The following is a 16600-nucleotide window of genomic DNA, read 5'->3' on the forward strand; positions in this document are numbered from 1 at the left end:
CTTTGTAAAAGCAGGTAGGGTAAAATGATCACATAACTTCCATAATACCCACCCTCCACTCAAGCTGAATACACCCAAAGACCCTCCATAGCAGGGAGATCCATTGTTGCCACAGCTTCATTTTGGGGCCTCTAATTCCCACAATGGAGCACACCTTCTGAACTTCCGCTCACAGTCTCCCTTTCAAATGTAGCAACATAGATCGGAAAGCTCTAAGCAGCGGTTCAAAGCAGAGAAGCATACACAACCATGAAGCTGTATGCACAATGTGGGGCTGGGCAGGAGGTTGAGCCATTGTTGAGCAAGAAATAACGGGATAGATGTTACAGCCCAAAAAGAAGGCTGCCACATGAACGTGGATAGGAGATCTATCTTCCAGTCTGGAATCCCATGATAGCTGATGCATTTTTGCAATAAATAGTCAGAAAGTAACACACAGAACTCAAGACCAAAGGCTGATGTTCAAATCTTATGCCGCACTGTCCAATACACCTCCAGCACTGCTCTTATTCATCACCTCTGCTATGACCCAATGTGACTGTTTCAACGGGAGAGTTGAAATGAGATGTCTCTCTCAGTCCTGCTTCCAACTGGCAGCTATTTCCAAGCCACATGACTGAATCCCTCAGGCTAAGAAGTAGTTAGAAATTACTGAAGAAACCAAAAACATGATGGAAGCATGTGCTATTTTTGAATCACATGGCTCCATAGGCAAGTAAGTGTGCTGAAACACCATCTACTGGATCATGTTCCCTGGAAACTTAGGTATGGAGACATACCCAGTCTGAGCTCAAAGTGGGTATAGAAATAAGATGAAGTTGAGTAACTGAATACCTGGCAGAAGGGTTGGACTTTTGGGCACACCCTGGAACAGCATGATAGGTACCTACACTAAAAGCTGCTTCAAAGCTGTCCTCTGGGTGATCCTGAACTTGCTTTGACATTCTTGGCAGAGTTAGCATAGCACATCTATGAGCTCACCATATTTCAAGTCTCTGAAGAAACACATGGAAGAATTGAATATCCATGGAGTTGCTAGGCACTGGAGGCATTCAACCAAGGTACATCACATAGCAGTAATGCACAGGATCACTCTGACAGAAGTTGGTTACAAGGTGCAAATAACTTCAGCCCTGCAGCAGTCAACCTAGATGCCACTCCACATAATGCCCTAACCTTGAGTCTTAGTCTCCTTAAGGATTACCAAGGGGTAAGGTCAGTCATTGTCATTTTATGTCAGCAAGGCTCCACTCCTTAGTAAAACGCACTATCCTGTAGGAAGATCCAGGGTCTCAATAGCATAAGCCCACTACAGAAGAGCCATAGGAGACTGGAAGTTTACATAAACTTCCAGGAGAAAACCTGCAACAAATCTCTGTGGCACTTTGCAAAGCCTATACACAGCAAGAAAGGTGTTAGACCAAATTTCATTAAACACTTACCATGAAAGAACTCCATAAAATAATTAGTACTTTTCTTTGCAAAGGAATCTCAAAAACACCACAGATCAGAGCTGCAGGGGATCCAACAAAACTGTGTGGGATCACCTGCATGCAGACATCATCTGATGGGTGCTGTCAGTCTCTCACCTTCCTGTGCAATAAACACTGAGAGGTGGGGGAAGAAATCAACATTCCTCTTTTCCCCTTTACCTCTGCTGCACAAGAGCAAACTGAAAAAAAAAAAAAAGGAGAACACTGTTGCAGAGATCAAAAGCCTTTTTCTACTGGCTCTGACCTAGTTCTTTCATTCTTACTAGAAGGAGAAAAACACTTAAAGGAACATTGTCAAAACTGTTGAGTTTAAAAATAGACTTACCTTGGCAGTGCTGCCATCTCAACGGGCTCATATTAAGGAGTGCAAACTCACTTTCCACATACACACACTCCAATCCTTTCATCAGTCTGGAAGCACTGGCACTGTTCAGCCCAAAGGACCTCCCAGTCCCCATAAACTCTTTTGGGGCACTAAAGAATGGCGAAGAACTGCAGTATTCCCCAAATTCCTACTTCATATACACAAGTCTATCACTGTCAGCTATCCCATTAAAAAGTTTGGATATTTTCCTTAAGTAAACAGATGGACATTTGTTGACGTTGCTAAACCCCAGCATACCATGCTAAAACAGCTTTAATATAACCAGATTTTAAAATAACCAGATTTCAGCATTTTTTTAGATAAATTTTTGAAAGATTTTCCAAAAAGTATAAGCTACAAAATATTTTCACTTTAGCCACACGGAGCATTTCTGAAAGGAAAAACAAAACAAAGAGTCTGGGTTCATGGCTGAAGCTGACAAACAGGCAGTTTCCATAGAACAATAGCCCTGGTGAAGCTGGTGGGGCAGCGGATGTTCGCTCCAGTCAGGAACTCCCATGCTGCAGAATCCCCATGCTGCAGAATCCCTGCCTCCCCCGTGCCCCAGAGACCTTCCCGCTCCCCCCAGCTGCATCCCAGAGCCACTCACAAGTCTGCACAAGAAGCCACTCGGCCCAACCATTCAAAGGCCTTGCATCACTCTATAAAGAAAGCCCAGGAAGTCCATCCTAGCCAGGCTCCCAGATGACTACTGTAGAGACTGGAAGGCCAGACAACCTCAGTTTAAACCTTATTTCCAAGCTTCCAAAACTGTTGTACAGCAGGTTATGTTCTCAAGATCACAAGCTGCAAACCAGGAAAGCATGCTTCCAAAGAAAACAAACATATCAAACAAACAGAAAACAAAACATCCCAACTGTCTGCTCTTCCTGAGTCCAGGACATTTTTGTACAAAACTATCTATTTAGAAGATTCAATGGCAACTCTGCTTCAGACTAAAGCTGGGTCTGTACACTGTGATGGTCGGAGTCATGAGGAACAAGTAACCTCTCAGCTTTCCAAACAGAAGCTGTAATGCCACATGTTCCTTGCCAAAAGTCACAGTTCAGGAACAGAACACAGCTCACACCTAGGGCTCCAACAAGGCAGAAGATGCATTAAGAGAAAAACAAGCTTTTAAGCACTATCACACAAGGAAACAATATGGTTCCATGTATGGTTCCAACATAAAATGATGGGTAATAAAAGGCCTGAAATGTGAATGCAGTACAAAACGCACAAAGCAGTCATGGCCACATGGGTACTTGTGCTGAAATAGTTATAGTGCTGTGTTACTGTGAGGGCAACAGAATCATGCAAAGGCAAGAAAGTTGAGGGAGAAAAAAACAAAATAGGAGGAATGCAAAATATACAGACAAAAATGCCTTTTCTGACACACCACAGCAGGATGCATCCTGGGGGAAGGAGCTAAAGAAAAAAATTCCATCTCAGGAGAAGGGAAAAGCACTGCTTCCCAAAGCTTTAGCAGAGCTTTCCTTCATTAATATTTACAAAGCTTTTAGAGATTCTCAGATGGAGGGCACTGCAGATATGACAGGAATTATTACAGACCTGAAAAGATCTAGCAAACAGACTGAGAAGGACTTCAGGTAAATAAAGTGGGATGACATTAGCGAGCACACTGAACCAGGGGTTGCTGCTGGCAAATGAACCATCTGGTGCATGGCAGTCCATTCCATTTACTTACTTACCCACTACCAGGCACACATGCCCAGTTCATGTCATTATGCTTTTGCCACCGAAGTAATGCTTTTATTCAGGACCACTACCTTCCTTCTTTGTATCATTCAGTCTTCAAAACTGCCATTCAGTAAAGCAGCCTGTGCTTAAGAAATGCCTGCCTTAGGGAGAGGCTTACACTTAGGATGAACAACTTGGGATGCTGACAGACACCTTTTGAGACAGAGTGGTCTTGTTTATCTTTATTTGAATTTGCATAGGAAGCTGTTTTTCAGTGATGTTAAGATCCCCACTGCCTTCAGGACATTTAAGTTTTTGCTGGACTATCATTTGCGCTGTTCACTTGGGTACTCAGCAAAAGACAGCTTCAGCATGATTTTCAGCAATAAAGCAAGTGTCTCTGATGGAACTGTAGATTTCAGGATAACTGAGAAACAAAACTCATGGTAGTCACAAGATGAACACACAAAAATACTGTCATACACTAAATTAAGCACAGGAGACACTAAATCAAGCACAGAAGGGGTCAGATGGCTGGTTTACACAGGATTCTTAAATTTTCTCAAGGGCACCGAATAAAGCAAGATGAGGTACAAACCCCAGGACTGTCACTGCCTCAGTCTAAAGCACTAGAAAACCGAGTGAATCTTGGAAGCAGACCAAAGCAGATATGCCTTTGCTCATACACCTGTCTCCTCCAACTTCCCAAAAGACCCAATGGAAAGGGAAAACACAGCCAATGTTAGAAGGCTAAAGGGATCCCAGCATTTATTGAAGACCTAGCAAAGCATCCACCTGTCAAGCTCTTGGTAGCTATCTCCTCAGTTACCGGGGTACTTCCCCAGGATCCGGGCACCTTATGAACACCTCACAGCTCCCGGCTGCCCAGGAGCTGAGCATCTCGGCCCTTTGCCTTCTCCATCCCTCTCAGGGAAGGAGGGGCCGAGCACAGCTCTGCGCCCATGCGGGGCAGGCTGGAGCTTCGTGGGCATCGCGGTCTGGGGGCACTTCGGGGATCTAGACAGCAGCGAGGGACGGCGGCGTCTCGGCGCCCGCGGGAGACCGACCGGCGGCGGGGAGGGGGAGGCGCCCGGGCTGAGCGCGGGGCCGGGGCCGCTCCGGAGGGAGGCGGCGCAGGTCGGCCGCCCTTGCCGGGAGAGGCGGCACCTCCGGGCCCGGCGGGAAGTTGCCGATCGAAGCCTCCGGGCAGCCCCTGCCGCCTACCCCGCCGCGGGCGGGGACGGCAGCCGCGGCCCGGCTCCACGGCACCTGGCCCGGGGCAGCCGCGGCGCTGCGGGCAAACGGGCCGAGGTGCGCGGGGGCCGGGGATGCCCCGCGGCGAGGCCGAGGCAGCGGGCGGCAGAACGGCCCCGCCAGCGGACACTGCTGTCCGCCCGACCGGGCCGGGCCGGAGCAGCCCCGCCACGGCGCAGGTGAGTGCCCGGGGGAGGAGACAGGGGAGGGACCCCGGGGGCGGCGGGCAGGGGACTCGAAGCCCTTACCTTCCACCGCCATCCTCCCGGCCTCGCATAGTGCGCCGGCCGCCGACCCGGCCCCGGCGGCGCTGCCCCGGCCGCCCCCCCGCCCGCGCGGGCTCCGCTCATCTGCAGCCGCGGCGATCAACCTGCAGCGCTCGCTGACAGCGGGCGGGGCCGCGCCGCGGATCCCTGGGAAACGTAGTCCCGGGAAACGGGCGCCCGGCCAGGCACCGGCGGGCGTTCCCTGCCGCCGGCGGGGCCCCGGGGCGCCTCCGCGTGTCCCCGGCCGCAGGGAGAGCAGCACGGCGGCTGGCCGTGGGCTGCGAGAGGCGGCGGGGCTGGGGACCCCTCGGGGCTTGTGTGGGAGAGGGACAGCGCGGGCACCCTGCCCCGGGAAAGCTTCCTTTCACAGATCTGTGATGTTTCTCTCCAGGGTTTCAGTGATCTCAGACATGCAGGCTGACGGCTCCAGGATAAGCCCGACCTGTCACCGTCCCACCCCACCGCACTCCCTGGCCGGCCGGAGGAGTTTGTCCGCTGAGAAAGAAAAAGGCACAGCACCGGGAACTATCGGTCAGCACTTCACCCTCGAGTCAGGCCCTCAGCTTTTGTCCATCTTACCCACTCTGGCAGGTACTACAACAAATCCCAAACACGAAGGCGATCAGGGACACAGTAGCAGGGCCATTGCCTCAGGTCCCCAGAAATCTTACACCAAACCGCCTGCCGCCCTCGACATCTGTCCTGGAAAGCAGCTTGTGCACTCTTCAGTTTTATTTTGAGATATCAAAAAGGTTTTGAAGATTTTTTTTTTCCATTCAAAAGTAGACATTTTTTTCATTTTAAGTGTATCAGTAAATAATAACTACTCACAAACAGTCTATGAGTTACTCTACTCACCAAAGTTATGTCATTAAAATCAAGAAAATAACAGCAAAAGGACTGAGTATACAAGGGCAAGCCCAGATAGGGCACAAAAACAGGGCCACATGGTTTTTTTGTTAGTAGTGGCTGTTGTGGCTAATAAGTGTTGTTTGTGACAGGTTATTTTTGCAAAACAAATCTCAAATTAGAGTACAAGAATATACAACATGCAAGGAAATATGGTCTTCACAAACCCCAGGAATTTTGACATCCTTGAAATATCTAAATTAATTAAAAACCGGGTATTCATTTATTTTATGAAGGAAACTCGGAGCCTATAAGAAATGTCTTGAAGCCCAACTTTTTCCATAAGCCTTCTAATAACCAACTTTTCTCTGAAGACCTGACTTGTTGTTTGCTCTCATAAGCACCTGAACTATTAGCCTTTGTGTTGTACAGGAGCCCAGATACAAGAGTCCTGGAGCAGCAGCCTGGTCTTTCATGTGTTTGCAAAATGATAGGCACACTCACAGTGCATTATAAGTAAAAAAATGGAGAGGATATGCTGGTCCTCCTGAGTGCAGTACAGTCACACACCTGATCACATATGCTGGCAGAATGGACTGATGCTCATATATTTTTTGTGGAGAAAATAGGATGTTCATAAATATCCCAGTTTTCAAATGTATGTAATACACACATACAGCCTTCAATGCATAATAAGCTTCTGTGATTTTGAGAACATTTTGTATTAAGCTCATGTATTCAAATATTAGTCATTTCTTTGACTGTGACAGTATTTAGGGATATGTTGGAGTAATTACCTGGCTAATGCATATGTGAAGCAGTGTTTTCTTGTTTGGAATGAGTTGGGAGCCATAGAGGGAATAAATCAAGGCTCAGAGTTAAAAGTGGCATGGACATGGAGCACTGGAGTCCTATCCCCATTAGTATGCTGAATTTCTGACTGGTAGCTACATTTCAGCTCTGGATCATGAGGACATCCCCAGTGATGGGGGGGATCATTTAATCAATTTTACTAAGCCCTTTAAACAGCCCTGTAGTTTTTAATTACAACTTCATGCCTGCTGAAGAACAGCAAAATTATGGCTGTGACTAGATAGCAAATAAGGCATGACAGATGCTAAAAGGTGTAGTGTGTGATACCTAATAGCTAGTGAAATGTAATATTTAACAGTAACTACAAACATCAGAAACTTAACAAATTCTGGTGAAAACTAGACAAACTTTAATTTAGTGTATGTTGTTCATTAGAGAAAAGAGCCTGTGAATTGATTCAAGGGAGTGTGTGAATTGATTGAATTAATCTATGGTAAAGTAAAATCTGTTTTGAGGAGAGCTTTCAGAAGCATCAGGTGAGAGTGAGCTAACCTTCTTAAAACACCCTGCTAAATTATAGTGTAGAAAAAGATTGTATTTCTCTGCTCGGAAAGAACTGTTTCTTGCTGTCTCTGCCTTGCTTTCTTGCTTCTCATTTTACCTTGCCTCACTTCAGAGAGACTTCTTCTAAACTTTCTCCTAAAAGTGTAGCAAACTTCCTTTAAACAGACTTGGTTTGTCACAGCCACAGTCAGTTTGCTGTGTACTTTGCCCTGGGTCACCAGATGAAAAGGCAATGCTGACCAGCTCCTTAGCCATTCTAATTATTTCTGAATAGGACTTCTGCCAGCTAACATCAGATGAAAGTACAGTTGATGAATGTCCATCAACAGCATTGCCCTACTGCAAGAGTTCTGAAGTCTAAACAAGATGTTAGACTTGTATATTTCACATCATCTATCATCATTTTTCTCTTTTTATTCCCCTTTCACCTTTCAGAAATTCAACAGTCATTTAGCTTTAAGCAACCCCTTATGCTCCTCAGTCTTTTCTGTAAAACACTGAAATTCTCACTCATCTTCATCTGATGATCTTGTTAATGAGGTACTTCTGCCACATCATTGTGACCCAAGATTTTCAAACGTGATTATTTTTGGCCCAAACCACATGCACAGGAGAAGTTTTCGGGAGCAGTTTAAGAAACACCTGAAAATTGTTGACCTTGAGTCAGGCACCACGTGTCTCTGGCAGTGAAGAGCAGCACAGCCATGTCTGAATATTTTTGGCTGTGATTTGCTTAGCTGAGTGGGCCTAAACTGTGATGGTGAGATAAAAACCATTCAAAGTTTGTCATCAAACTCAAGTATGACAGAAACAGGACCACACCATCTGCCTAAAATTTCAGTATCTGGACTCATATTGCCTTGCATATTCCTGGGAAAGAGTATGTGAAATGGGTGTGTATTTCAAAGGTAACTGATAAGAAGTATGTTGAGATTGGGAGAAGGTGTGGCAGGAACATGTGTAGGACTCTACAGTTTTGATACTGATGGGGAAGGAGAAGTGGGGCTTTTCACTACAGGGCCTCTGCCAGTGCAGAGGGCTGTAGGTGGAGGTAAGAAGAAAAGGGAAAGGCTGTGGATGGTTCACACATACTCTCAGCACACACCCTAGGCCAGGAGCTGCACCTGTTTGCTAACGAAAAACAAGAAAGTTTTGTGGGCACTACAGTTAAGGAGGTAGGTGGAAACTCAGGTGTGGAAGCAGTGAGTAGAAAATTCCCTTCCGATTCCCCTCCCTTTGTCAGAGTCAGCCACAGAGCTGAAAAAAGAGCCTGAGGAATAGTGGGTGCCAGATCTGGAGTGAGAGGAGGAGGGTGTGGGGTTTTTCTGGATTCTCTTTTTTTCTCTATGAAGTGGCATTTCTTAAGAAACCTGCTGAGAAGCATACAAATACATGGAAGGCACAGGGAGAAAATGCTGGGTGCATAGGTGTTTGGTTTGTTTTTTTAACTAAATTTTTAACCCATGTAAGCATATATGGAGAAAAGGGAAGAAACAGACTTTTGGTATAAGTCCTGTGCTCTGATCCATGGAAGCAGATTCTTATGCTAGTGTGGATCCAGGCTTACTAGCAGAAAATGACCCAAGGTATGGTAGATGTCTAAGTGTAAGTGCTAATGTTCAGAAGGAGTGTTCTTGTGTCTGAGAATGACTTCAGAAGAGCTATTAGGTAAGGAAAATGTAGATAAACATGTTTAAAATACATGTAATACATACTAAGGCAATGAAATTCTGATTTTACTAATGTAATAGTCTAATTACATAATTAATATTATTTCTGTGTACTGTTGCTGAAATATACTTTGAGTATTGCTTATATTACACACCTACATTTCCTACATTGTCAAAAATATTCTGCATGATAATCCATAATACTACAGAAAGTGCATTTAGGGATTTGTAGGAGACTCAAAAAACATCACAAGATGTCTGGAAGGTGTGTTTTATCATTAGTGCAGCATTATCTGGTGTTTTCTCTGATTTTTTTTTTCAGTGATTTATTTTTTTTTTTTAATAAATTAAAATATTCCTAAAGAATCATGTTCCCTGCTCTCAATTTCAAGGACAAAAAATAGTATGTGAATGTTAAAATACCCAGAAGATTCATAAAAGTTTTTTGTGTTTCACTTCATTTGATAGAAGATCAGGGAAGGGAAGTGGGTGGGTTAATATGATCTGTACATGTCTGAGGCAGACAGCACTGTATAAAAACGTCACTCCTGTTATAAGTGTGAAGTTAATTCTACTTTCCAATAATACCTATGTCTTATGCACAAAGAATGGTACTGACTTTTTCAATCATCAAATGTTTTGATGGGTTACTCCATTCATTGCTTTATGGTAAACTACAGATAATTTTTATACAAATGGGGAGGCATGCTGCAGATTCTCCTCCCAAAGCAAGTTTGTGACAACTCTCCCAGCAGTAGAGTCAAAAGCAGCAGCAGGGCTGCAGGCAGAGACCACAGCTGTGACTGCCTCACATGGCAGCTTTTTGAGTCAGGCTTTTCCACTTGTAAAAGGGGCAAGGCTGGGAGAAGCTGGGCATGGGCTGAAAAAAGAAAGGTTCAGGCTGTGTATAAGGAAAGCCTTTTTCACTTGGTGGACTTAATTTATAGAGCAGGTTGGTGCTCAGAAAAGTTTTGCAGCCACCATCCTTGGTGATTCCCAAGCCCCAACTGGCACAAAGCCATAAACAGCCTGCTCAGATCTTGCACCTGATCCTGCTTGGAGCAGAAGACTGGGATACAGATCTCTTGTGCTTCCTTTTACCCTGAATCATGCTGTGATCTCATGAATGCTTTTACTTGACCTGGACTAGCACTTCTATCGAAAGTGGTGGATTTATCTTCCTGCTATCATTAACCTTGAACAGCCCTCCTTTCTTCTGAAATCTAGTGCAAAGCCTGTTGAGTGCTACACCCATGAGTTACCTAGTCTCATTCACTGGTGACTGCCCAAACAGTGTGGTAGCACAAGGAATTGCGTGGTGTGAGGTGGGAACAAGAGAGGGTAGTGCCACTGATGCAGAATTTGGCTGTTTCAGTGATAGCTTCAGACATGTTAGTTGGTACTGGAGACCTGAGAGCAGTGAATGAGGTTCATGCTCTCCTGAAAAGTGTTTGTGTCCCTTTCCTGCAGAGAAAAGTAACACATTGAGCACCCTCCTTGTTCATGATTGGAGAGTGAATTGCTGAACCCTACCACATAACTGTTCCTCATAAAAAGTGGAAGAACCATTCCTAATAGAGGATTTGTATTTAAAGAGAACTGGAGAAGCAGTCTACTATAGCAGCTTCATGTAACTAGTTAGCAAACAGCTGGGTAACTTGTTTAAACAATTCTGACTAATGCTGATGTTTGCTGAACTGCAACTTGATGTGGCCTGGAACAATTCAGTGGTGTAAGTAACCTGCAAGTACTTAATTATAGAGCCATTGGTGGTGGAGGGCAGCTCTAGGGATCATCTAGTTTACCCTGTGCAATTGGGGGTGGAGGGCAGCTCTAGGGATCATCTAGTTTACCCTGTGCCATTGGGGGTGGAGGGCAGCTCTAGGGATCATCTAGTTTAACCCTGTACCATTGGGGGTGGAGGGCAGCTCTAGGGATCATCTAGTTTAAACCTGTACCATTGGGGGTGGAAGGCAGCTCTAGGGATCATCTAGTTTAAACCTGTGCTCAGAGCAGGGGCTGCTAGAGCTCAGGGTCATGTCTATTTCGGTTTGAGTATTGCCAAGGGTGGATACTGCACAGCCTTTCTGGGCAACTTGCTCCAAAACTCGGAGTGTTTGATCTCTCCAGAGTTTCTTTTTTCGTTTAAATGGAATTTTCTGTTTTTCAGTTTGTGGCCATTGCCTTGTTTCTGAGACACTGCTGAGAGGAATCTGTTTCCAATTCCTTACTCCCCACAATCAGGCATTTATACACATTGATGAGATGCCCCCAAAGACTTTTTTCCTATGAACTGAATAGGCCCATCTCTCTTAACCTCCTCTTAAATAAGAAATACTCCTGAAGATGGTACTACTTAATCATCTTCATGGTCCTCAATGGACACGCTCCACCATGTCCAGGCTCCTGTGAATGGCAGCATAACCATCCTGTGTATCAGCCACTCTTCCCAGTTTGAGATTATCAGCACACTTGGTGAAGGTGCCCACTGTTCCATCATCCCAGTTCATTAATGACAGAAGTGTACTGGCCCCAGTATGAGCCCCTGAAGTAGGCCACTAATGTTTGGCTTCCCAATGGGCTTTGTGCTGCTGATGACAATGCTTTTGAGCTCAGCCTATCAGACAGTTTTGGTCCACTTCACCAACCACTTACCTGGCCTGTACTTTATCAGTTTTATAAGACAGTGTTACTGGACACAGAATTGAAAGCCAGTCATTTCTTCATAGGAGGCTGTCAGGTCAGGAATGTCAAGTCAGGCTTGATTTCCCTTTTACAAATCCATTTTGACCATGGATTCCAGTACAGTGGCATTCCTATCCTAAATACAGGAAATGGTTTCCCAGATTAGTTTCTCCATTCCATCACCTTCACAAGGATCAAGGCAAGGCCAACTGACCTGCAGTTGTCCAGATTTGCTCTGTTCAGTCATCAGGAATCTTCCCAAATTGCCATGAGCTTTCAAAGATAATTGAGAGTCATCCTGCACTGGTGTTTGCCAGCTCCCTCAGCACCTGACAGGTGCAAACCATCAAGCCCTGTGATGGTTTAAATGAGTATGTTTAAATGTTCCCTGATTTAATCCTCGTCCACCCCAGGGTCTGTGTTCCTTGTGCCAGTTCTCGCTGCTCCTAGGGGCCTGTCATTCCTGAAGGGTGATCCTACAAGGAAAGATGAAGTGAAGAAGGCATTGAGTACATTGGCTTTTTTGATGTACTTGGTCACTATAGCCTGTTATCCAGTTAGTAGCAGGCCCGTGTTTTCCCCCAGTCTTCCTCTTAACATAAATGTAGAGCTCTTCTTGTTGTCCTTTATGCAGACACATCCCCAGGTGGCTTTGGCATTCCTAACACCACCTCTGCATGCTTGGACAGTGTCTCCTCCTGATTATAGCAATTTTCTTCTCTGCTGTTTTGAGGACCCTGGACCAGGTCTGCAGTGGAGCTACTATACTGGTTTTTACTGGTTGAGCTTTCAAACCACTCCTGCTACGCTCCCACTTTAGACACTGGCTAGTGTGTGCCCTGATATTTGTGCTCAGTGTGCTCAGATTTGGGTAACACATGCAGCTTTTCTTGATGACCAGCTGCAAACTTTTACACTTCTGCAACATAGCTTTTAAATTTGTACTTGTAACTTTTGTTACAGGTGTAAATGACTTCTGAGAAATAAAGCTTTAGGTAGCACTGTAACTCTTCTAGGTCTCCCTGGCAAGAAATACATGAACCTGTGCAGTGTGGGACTTGTGCATCTGTAGAGAGCCTGCCTAGAACATGATCTGTGTGTGCCCTATGGGGCTGCCACATCCCGAGCATAATGCACATATAACCAGAATATGTAATTTGTACAGTCACAGTGCCCCTTTCACACTTGGGCAGGATTATTGTGAATATAGAAGAGGGACATATCTGGATAATTTCCAATGTACAGAAGCTCCAGTCATGAGGAATCTGAAATACAGAGCTTGGGATCTGACCTTTAACAACAGTAATGTTTGTCATTTACCTTGATGCGAGTAGGAAGAAGCTATAAGTAATAGCCAATACTGTGTTCATTTCAATGTAATATACCTAGTGTGAGCCTCTGAATGTCAGAGCTGTCATGGTTGAAGCTGAAACCAGGACAGAGCTAAAAAAAAAATTACATCTCCTTTTAAGGTCTTTTATGTGCTGGATTTGGAGGGAAGCAGTTGTGTTATTGCAGAAAATAATAACTTGATAATGATCAGAGTTGATAAGGTCTGAGCACAATGACCTTTACCTGTTTATGAATGACTCAGAATGGTGTTGAAAAATTGAAGTGGTTGGCAGTGATTTCTGAGCATTTATTAAGGCAAATCAGATAATTGCATTTAACATCACAGATGGCTTGTATTTTCTAAAGTGCTTTTACTTCAGTGCGATAAGATGACTCAGAAGCTCAGTAGGATATTGTGGCCCTGATTTTTCATTGCCTCACACCTCATATAGTGAAATTCCCAGTGCAGAGGAGGTGTAGGTCCAGTATTGCAGGATTTTGTCTTTTTACTGTGCAAAAATCAACTGCTAGGAGCAGTGCAAAGCTGCTTTTTCTTATGCTACTTTTCCTTATGAGAGCATTACTTTATGTTTTACCTTTGTACATTACATGCTTGAACTACCTGTAGGGACAAGGGAATTTATAACAATCTAACAGAACATTAAATTGTCTCTGGCATCCTGGATAACACACCTCTTCCACATTCCTAAAAATCTTTCAATTATTTCTGAACAGGCTATTTTGGTTTGCTTTTTAATAGAAAGGGAATTCCACAATAATTCAGAGCGCTGCTCCATATGGAGAAACATAACGTCTGCTATTTCTTGGCAGAGGAGCAGCAGCATAGGTCTGTTTCCATCTCACTGAATTTATGCTACAAAAGCATCAAGCACTGAATAAAGCTGCATTTCCTAGAAGACACCAAAGGGAGGAAAAGCAGCATTTTTTTGAATGCTGCCTTTTGAATTTGCTTGCCTTTGGCAGGCCAGGTGACCAGTGAGCTTAAACAGGGATCTAGGTTCACAGAGAGAAATCTTACTTTCACTTCCTACTCACTTTATTTTCATTTGTCCTTGAACTGAAATGATCACAAATAGAATGTGAGCGCATACATCTCTGGAATCCCAAACTTAAAGCTAGGGTTATTTCCTAGGAAGCTTTTTTTGCCATAATTGGAACATAGGAGAACTTCAGAGATGGTGAAAACTGCCATTTGTAACAGCATCAAAAAACTATAGTATTCTGCAATGAGGCACTTTTGTATGCCAAGAAACATCACTCCAGAAACAGAATTACCCAGAGAATCTGAAATAGGTCTCCACTGGAGTGATGACAAAGAACCAGTAGTTTCTCTTGCTGACATTTTCAGCACCATGCAATGATCCCAGTCCAGGCTAACAATAAAGTTTGCAACTGGTACAGTCCTCTGTCATGTAAGCTGAGGGACCAGAAGTACTGGCTGCAGGCAAGGCTGTGAATTACAAACCATGGAGTATAAGCATGCTTAGGTTTTGTCTATGCAAATGCATGAGCTGCTGGTGCTGTGGGGATACATCTGGAATGACAATAAGTAATCAACAGTGTGTCCAGCCACTCTGCTGATCTAATCACTCAGCACTGCTAATCAAATCACTCCAGTAGCTGAAGTGGTGCTTCCTGCATGCCAGTGCTCCCTAAAGCTAGGCTAAGTACAAATGAAGTCATTCAGGTGTATTAAGTTAAACTAATGATTGCAAATGAAGACAAGCTTTCAGAGTGCCAGGTCCTCAATTCCAGAGTGCCAAGTCCTCAATACACACAAAGCAGCATCCCAGGAAAGTAGATGGAGTTGGTTTAGATTAGGTTGGCATAGAAGGTAGAGGAGGATTTAAGTGAAGTATCCAGAACAGGTTAGTTGACTCACAGCTCAGGAGAGCAGAAATCTCTGTTCACACTGGCTGAACAGAGATCTTGGCTGTACATGGGTCTTGCTGTCAGTTCCAAGGATAGATCACAGACTGCTGGGGTGATATAAATAACCCAAATAATGCCCTGTGATACTTATTTTCCTGTTCTAACAGGAGAAAAGACTGGCTTGGGGAACAGCACATAGCCATGTGAGCAGCTTAGGCATTGCTGCTGTCCGAGCAAGAATTGGGATGTGAAAGGTGTTGGTTTCTGGGAAGGAAGTGCACCTTTCCCATTATTGCCCAACAGCAGAAGCAACAAACCCAGTTCACCAAGGCCTTTTGGAGCTGTCCCTCCAGCTCTCTGGCCCCTTTTCAAGATTCCCTTGGCCCAAAGGTGCCCACTGATTCTCTCTGTCCCCAAAATTATCTGGAGGTGAACATGGTCTATTTGGGGACAGGGGAGGAGGTTCCTGCAGTGTTGTTAGTGAGAGAACATGAAGTTCTTCCATTTCCATCTGTATGACTTTGAAACCTCCTGCCATTCCCTAACATTTTGCTTCCTTAGCCCAGCATTTTATGGTAACTGCAAAATTCCATTATATTCTAGAGTTGGATTTTTCTATCCTAAAGATAAGCAGAAAATAAGTTTTAAGTTACTTTGTCCCCGTCTTGGCTTTGTGTGAGCTGCCCCGGGGGAGAGGACAGGAGAGAGGAGATCATGGAAGACAGCAGTGCCAAGCAGCACTGCAGGCTGAGTAAATTACTTAAGTGCCCTTGCAGACATTATGCAGCTGTACCAAAGCCAGTGAAGGTGTCCCCAAGTGCCTTTCTCTGACACATTGCAATGGAGAAGCTCTGAAACATGCGGTAAGCCCAGAAATTTAAGTGGTGTTTGTAGCTCTAGTGTGTAGGGGTTCCAGCATCAACTCAGCTGTCTAAACACAAGGGTTTGGTGTCCTTTGAGATTCTTTCAGTGACATCTATGATTATAGACTATGTGGTAGACTTTTCCATCACAGTCCAGTGTCCTACTGAGCAGCAGAAGCTGTGTGACTGTCCTCCTGGGCCCTGGGGCAGAGACTATGCCCAGCGGTTCTGTACTTCCCGTTTGTTGTCCCAGCTGCACAGAAATGCCTGCCAGGAACAACAGGGAGCTGGGAACTGCTCAGTTCTCTCCTCCTTCACCCCCTGAGGAAGCTGCTGGTAGCCTTCAGAAGGTTCTGGTAGCCTTCAGCCAGTCACCCTGTGCTCCTCCCAGCATGCAGGACAGAGGAGCTGGAGGCCATGCACGTGCCCAGCGTGCATTCAGTGTGGGGCCACAGCCAGACCTGCTGGAGGTCAGGGTGCACAGGCACACAGGTCTGACCCATGTGGGGCCACAGCCAGACCTGCTGGAGGTCAGGTGCTCAGGGACACAGGTCTGACCCATGTGGAACCACAGCCAGACCTGCTGGAGGTCAGGGTGCACAGGGACACAGGTCTGACCCATGTGGAACCACAGCCAGACCTGCTGGAGGTCAGGGTGCACAGGGACACAGGTCTGACCCATGTGGGGCCACAGCCAGACCTGCTGGAGGTCAGGGTGCACAGGGACACAGGTCTGACCCATGTGGGGCCACAGCCAGACCTGCTGGAGGTCAGGGTGCACAGGGACACAGGTCTGACCCGTGTTCAGCCCTGATGAGCACATTTTGTGGGCAGACCAGGAACAAACTGCAGT

General features: G+C 45.4%; 1 protein-coding gene across 1 annotated transcript in view; it reads right to left on the reverse strand.

Annotated features, from left to right (window-relative positions):
* Positions 1 to 5177, reverse strand: part of SAMD12 (sterile alpha motif domain containing 12) — a 176035-nt gene extending 170858 nt beyond the window's left edge. Inside the window, exon 1 of the mRNA XM_030226894.2 lies at positions 5061 to 5177. Coding sequence (XP_030082754.1) covers positions 5061 to 5073 — 13 coding nt within the window. The 5' untranslated portion in view covers positions 5074 to 5177. The remainder of the gene's footprint in view (positions 1 to 5060) is intronic.
* Between the last annotated feature and the right edge of the window lie 11423 nt (positions 5178 to 16600).

This window comes from Serinus canaria, chromosome 2 (assembly GCF_022539315.1).
Source record: "Serinus canaria isolate serCan28SL12 chromosome 2, serCan2020, whole genome shotgun sequence".
In the NCBI taxonomy this organism is placed as follows: Eukaryota; Metazoa; Chordata; class Aves; order Passeriformes; family Fringillidae; genus Serinus; species Serinus canaria.